This window comes from Ailuropoda melanoleuca, chromosome 5 (assembly GCF_002007445.2).
Source record: "Ailuropoda melanoleuca isolate Jingjing chromosome 5, ASM200744v2, whole genome shotgun sequence".
Classification (NCBI taxonomy): Eukaryota; Metazoa; Chordata; class Mammalia; order Carnivora; family Ursidae; genus Ailuropoda; species Ailuropoda melanoleuca.
In genome coordinates this window covers 44,039,839-44,045,838 of record NC_048222.1, presented here as the reverse complement: position 1 = coordinate 44,045,838, position 6,000 = coordinate 44,039,839, and the positions used below count along the sequence as shown (strand labels likewise).

Below are 6,000 nucleotides of genomic sequence, written 5' to 3'. Positions count from 1 at the left end.
CCCCCGACGCGCCCCGCCCCCTCCGCGTCTTCCTCCCACCCCCTCCGTCGCTCCCTGCTCGCGCCCCCGCGCCGGGCTCAGCTCTGTCAGCGCCCGGCGCACCTCGCGTCCCCGCCGGCCTCAGGGCCGGCTTCCGCGGTCGCCATGACGGCGGCCGTGTTCTTCGGCTGCGCCTTCATTGCCTTCGGGCCTGCGCTGGCCCTCTACATCTTCACCATCGCCACCGAGCCGTTGCGCGTCATCTTCCTCATCATCGGGTGAGGCGGTTGCTCCGGGGGCTCTCCTCCCCCGCCGGAGATACCCGCGACCCCCGGCGTCCCAGCCGAACGGCTCGACCTTGTTGGGCTTTGGAGGGGAGAAGGTTTCGGAGGGGGAGAGCCGAGATCCCGCTCCCCTGGTACTCCTCGGCCTCCGAGGGTCGGCGGGAAAAGAAGAGGAGCCCCGGGACCCCACAGAGCAGGCTTTGGGGAAGGAGCTCACGCTGTGGGTCTCGGAAAACCCTGATGCGTGGCTCGTGAGTTTTTGCCGAGGGTCCGTGGGTGGGCTCTAGTGAGTTGTGAAGCCATTAAAATTGTATGAAAAAATTGTGGGTAGGTTCAAATATTCATCTTTTGTTTTATTGGAGGGGGGTCTCTAGTTTCCTTCAGATTCTCACAGACGTCTGTAATCAATCCCAAAGGGATTAAGAGCACGTTAGCCCCCGGAGCTTAGGTGTTTTCAGACATACCCATGCCCGCCCCCTACCCCAGGTCAGCCAAATCGTAATGTGTAGGGGGTGGGAATCAGCCCACGGATTTTTTTTTTTTAAAGCTCCCCAGGTGATTCAGGTGTACAGCCAAAGGGTGGAAAGCCGTGAAAACACCGAAGCACCTGTCAGTGCGCCTCTTTGCAGGAGCTTGGTAAATACTGAACTCTGGTGGCGAATATGGTCCTAATCCCGGTGTTCACCTGTCTGGCAGCTCTTCCGGGGCTCCCTACGTCCCCCTCCACCTTTGAGTCTCTCTTAGTACCAGGAGAAACAGCCACGGTAGGCCAGTGAGAACCACCTTTTCTGAGCTGCTTCACCTCTCAAAACTGTGTTGAAAGTGTCCCATCAGATGTGTCATTTTAAAAACAATAGAGATTTGGGCGAAATGTTTGTAAAGCTTGTTATAATTAAAATCCACAGGGATGTTGTACAAAACAGGCCTGGAAAGCTGACTTAGATTTCAACAGGTTTTTCAACCTCTGAATTTTATACCAATCACTCTGTTAATAGAGATGTAGACTTTTTTTTTTTTTTTTGGAAAGGACACATATTTGCATATCAATGGGCAAAGCATTAATTAGGAAGAGTAGCAAATAACCAGGTTTCTAGCTAGATAGTCCTTGGCCATAGTCTGCAGGTGTACTTTAGAAACAGGGCCACTGAAAAAAAATGTTAGGAAAAAATCTCACATTCCTCTTGGACTGCATGTTCATCTCACCAGGGAAAATGAACCATTGATTAAGAACAGTTGATCCAGGACATCACTTTATGAGGAGTTTTTTTCCCCCTCTTATTAAAGAGTCAGGAAATCTTTTCCTTCTCAAGTAGGGTTTTTTCACTTTTAAATCGTTATTAATCCTGTTCACTTATACCTTTTTTCCCCCCCTCTAATTTTCAGAGCTTTTTTCTGGTTGGTGTCTCTGCTGTTTTCCTCCCTTTTTTGGTTCATGGCAAGAACCATTACTGACAACAAAGATGGACCAATACAGAAATATCTGCTGATCTTGGGAGCATTAGTCTCAGTCCTTATCCAAGAATTGTTTCGGTTTGTGTACTATAAACTTTTAAAGTAAGTTAAATATTTGCTTTACCTTTTTTCCGTTTATATTTGAATTATGATTTAGTAGTTTGAAACATTAATATAGTGTGATATTGAGGGTCTGTGCCTTCCTACAGAGTTGAAAGTCAAGGGATTGTACATTCCCAGCCTGAAAATATTGAGTATTTTTTTTAAAGATTTATTTACTTTAGAGAGTGTGTGCCTGTGGGAGGGGGCACAGAGGGGGAGAGAGAGAGAGGGAGAATCACAGACAGACTCCCTGCCGAGGGTGGAGTCCACTCAACTTGGGGCTTGATCCCACAGCCCTGCGATCATGACTAGAGCCGAAATCAAGAGTCAGACGCTCAACCGACTGAACCACCCACATGCCCTGCAAATGTTACTTGTGGACATTTCTTCCTTCACTCATTCAAAAAATATTTCTTGAGATTTTACTTAGTGTCGGGCACTGTCTTAGGTACTGGGGATACATGATGATTAACAGACAGTCTCTGTCTTCATGGAGGTTATAGTGGAAAGAGACAACACTGAATGAACAATAAAATACACTGTATGCTAGAAGATAATAAGTGCCCTGGAGAAAAATAAGCTAGAGAAATAGTCATTGAAACAACAAGAAAAACTGTTCCAGTTTAGAATTAATGTGTGCTTCTCTTTGCCACCACTGAAAATAAATAATTCTTATGGAGATTATGCCTACCATTATTTTGACTGTATTAGGGGAAAATGGGTTTATTTTGTGATATTTCATGTGATTTCATACCTATAATAGAAAGATATATTTAAAAAGCCATGGTTATGAGTTCCCTTTTTAGGCCAGGAAGTAGGTCAGCTGTAGGATCCATGAGGACCTCATGTGAAACCACTGATCTGAAACACAGCTTGAACTTGAAACCATACTTTCTTTCAGGCAGTCATGAGGTTGGCTTTGATTATGTAGTAAGGCAACGAAGTGATAAGTGTGCTCTTTTTATTTCTGCAAATGAGATAATTAAGGCATTCCACAAATTTCATGTATGTAATCAAGACAGAACCTCAACAACATCTCTTGTAATAGGCTTCTGATAATTTGTTCCTGCCAGGCCTTTTATATTTTTTACTTGTTGCTTTCAAAGATTTTATATATTTATTTATTTACAGAAAGTGTGGGGGTGGGGAGGGGCAGAGGGAGAGAGAGAAAATCTTAAGCAGGTCCATGCTCAATGTGGAGCTTGATGAGGGGCTCCATCTCACAACCCTGAGATTACGACCTGAGCTGAAATCAAGAGTCAGAGGCTTAACCAACTAAGCCACCAGGTGGCCCTACTTGTTTCTTTTTTCTTTTATTTATTTATTCATTTATTTTAGAGAGGTGGGTGGCGGAGGGAGAGGGAGAATCTCAAGCAGACTCCACACTGAGTGAGATCTCATGACCCTGAGATCATGACCTGAGCCAAAACCAAGAGTTGGGCGATCAACCAACTGAGCCACCCAGGTGCCCCCTTACTTGTTGCTTTTAATAACAGATATTGAAATTTCATAATGAAGCAATTTTAATTACAAATAGCAAACCAGGAAGCCATTCCTTAGAAGCAAATTCTTAGAAAAGGTTTAAAAATGAGATTTCCATTAGTTTCTGGAAATATTAAAGAGCAACAACCAAATACGAACAATTACATTTAAGTGTTCACAAGAATACAGTCCTTAACAGATGGACCATCTATTCAGCTGTGGTTGAATGTTTCTGGTATGCAACAGTTACTTTCACTCCAAAATTTAACTGTAGAATATATTCAGGTAATCAAAATGTCCCTCTTTCTGACCTCTGCCCCATATAGCCAAATGAAATCTCTTACATGGTTTTCATGCTGTCTCTTTCAAGGCTACACATACCTCATCTTCACCTGGCCCTCAGAAGACATAGATGTGGCTTCTAAACCTTTTATCATCTCTTTTATGTCAGTAGACATCCCTTTTTGTTAGTGCCTGGAGTTTACCTGTGCTTAGGACCCAGCACAGTACCCTGCTGTGGTCGAAGTAATACAGAGAGCAGTGGCCTTTCCTACCCTTGCTTGGGCACTGTACTCTTAGTCTCAGGTTGCACTGTTTTTTTCCTGTCAGCAATATCATTGGCTCATGTTGGTTTTCCATTTTCACATTTGTTGGTCCTACCTTTGAAGCAGACCTAATTTGGATTAGATTTTCACAGTTTCAGGACATGGGTTTAATAATCCCTCAGGGTATTACTAAAATCCAACTTACCTTCAGTGACTGAATCTGCTGTTCTTTACCACCTGTTTCTTCATGGATTCTACCTGGAATGCAACCTTTTATTGGCACTGTCCTACAGTTCTAAAGAAGTACAAGCTGAACATAGGTTGCCATTTTTAATGAGGGCAATGAGGGAGTGGGGACATACGGGAAAGGAATTACAGGTCAGTCAAGGCTGTCATGACACCAAGTTCAGAGAAGCCTCTTTGGCCCTCTAGGGAAACCATGGTTATTCCTCTGAAAGGGCCTTTGGAAATTAGCAGACAGATGATAGGACAAGCCTGTATTAACAGGTACCTTTATTTGCCATTGCAAAATGCATCTCCACCAAGCCTTTGTATTATTGTACAATATTTTTCTAGCAAATTTTAGATATATTTGCTGTCATGTAGTTATATGTTAAAACAAGTTTGAGAATTATGATACATTATCCATGACTAACATATAAATGCATTTAACTTGCTCTCATATGCAGTACTACATTCAAATATAGGAACTTTGGTTTAATTAATATTTTAACTATCTCCACTTCCAAAGTAGGATTTCAACTTTTAAGTAGTCACATTTTTGCTATCTGAATTTGGTGCCAAGATTAAAACGTGGAAGGTTTGTACCAGTTTTTTACATATATGAAATTGAATCAAAATATATATCACTGCAGTCTAATATATATTTATTTCATGGGTCAGCCCTCGGGAACAAGTACTTCATCTTGAAGAATGAATAAATGAATTGTAACTTTCAGCCTAGCAAAGAGCTGTACTGTGAGGAACTGGCATGTGGCCACAAGTGATAGTCCTTCCTATAATAATTTCTTTAAAAATCCAAATTATGGTTGCATACATTGCCTAAAACATACATTAAACATTTTTTGACTTGTAGCTTTTATAATTTAATTCAATTTTGTCTTATAATGCTGATACCATTAATATTTCCTAATTGTAGAACATCTTCCATTTATAGAAAAAATAAGATAATCATTACTACAATTTTTTTTTTTTAAGATTTTATTTCTTGGAGAGAGAGCACAAGCAGGGGTGGGAGGGGCTGAGGGGGAGGGAGAAGCAGAAACAGATCCCCCCTGAGCAGGGAGCCCAAGGCGGGGCTCCATCCCGGGACCCTGAGAGCACAACCTAAGCCAAAGGCAGATGCTTAACCAACTGAGCCACCCAAGTACCCCACAAACTTTATATTTTAAAAATTGGACTTTTTCTTTTTTGTTCTTGGAAATAGTAATAAATGTAAACAGAGAATTTCCACTTCAGTAAAATGGTCAAATTAAAAACATTGTCCCTCACATCATCGATCATGTGTTCTATCCATTAGGAACATTGGAACTAATGGTGTTTTCTCCTTTTTCGCTTCCTAATGTTAGCATTGAGAACCGTTAATGCCAACAAACTTACAACTTAGAATGAGGACGTTTATTAAACTTTTGAATTTATATATTTAATACATTTGTGATAGCAATACCTTGCTATGTCAAATAGCAAAAATCTTTTACTCATTATTGAGCGATTGATATAAAACAAATCCTCCAAAATTTGATTCTGTTGTACCATTATATCTACTTGTTGATAGAGATTATTGCTATCATATATGTCTCTAAGCTTTAATTAGCCTTTAACAACGTTCCTGTGACAGGTTATTTTATTTAGGAAAATTGAACATTTTAGTTGGTTACTGCTCCAGAAAAAGATGATATAGCCACTGAAGTTTTGAGTAATGTCCTTGCTACCAAATAATGCTTCTAAATGGAGAGCTCTGAAATGGCATATTGTTTCTTTTGAGTCTAGAAAAGCAAAAGGCCCTTTTCATTATGCTTATTACTATTTTGGTTGAATTCTGCATTGCCTTAATTTAAAGTAATCAATGATATTTATATTATGTAATGAATAGGCCAGCTATATTGAATATGCATACCTTGAAATTTAACACAATG

General features: G+C 41.0%; 1 protein-coding gene across 1 annotated transcript in view; it reads left to right on the top strand.

Annotated features, from left to right (window-relative positions):
• The first annotated feature begins 32 nt into the window (after nt 1-32).
• APH1B (aph-1 homolog B, gamma-secretase subunit) overlaps nt 33-6,000 on the top strand; it is a 30,663-nt gene continuing 24,695 nt past the window's right edge. Inside the window, exons 1-2 of the mRNA XM_019794162.2 lie at nt 33-257; nt 1,647-1,817. Of these exons, the coding sequence (XP_019649721.2) occupies nt 145-257; nt 1,647-1,817 (284 nt within the window). The 5' untranslated portion in view covers nt 33-144. The remainder of the gene's footprint in view (nt 258-1,646; nt 1,818-6,000) is intronic.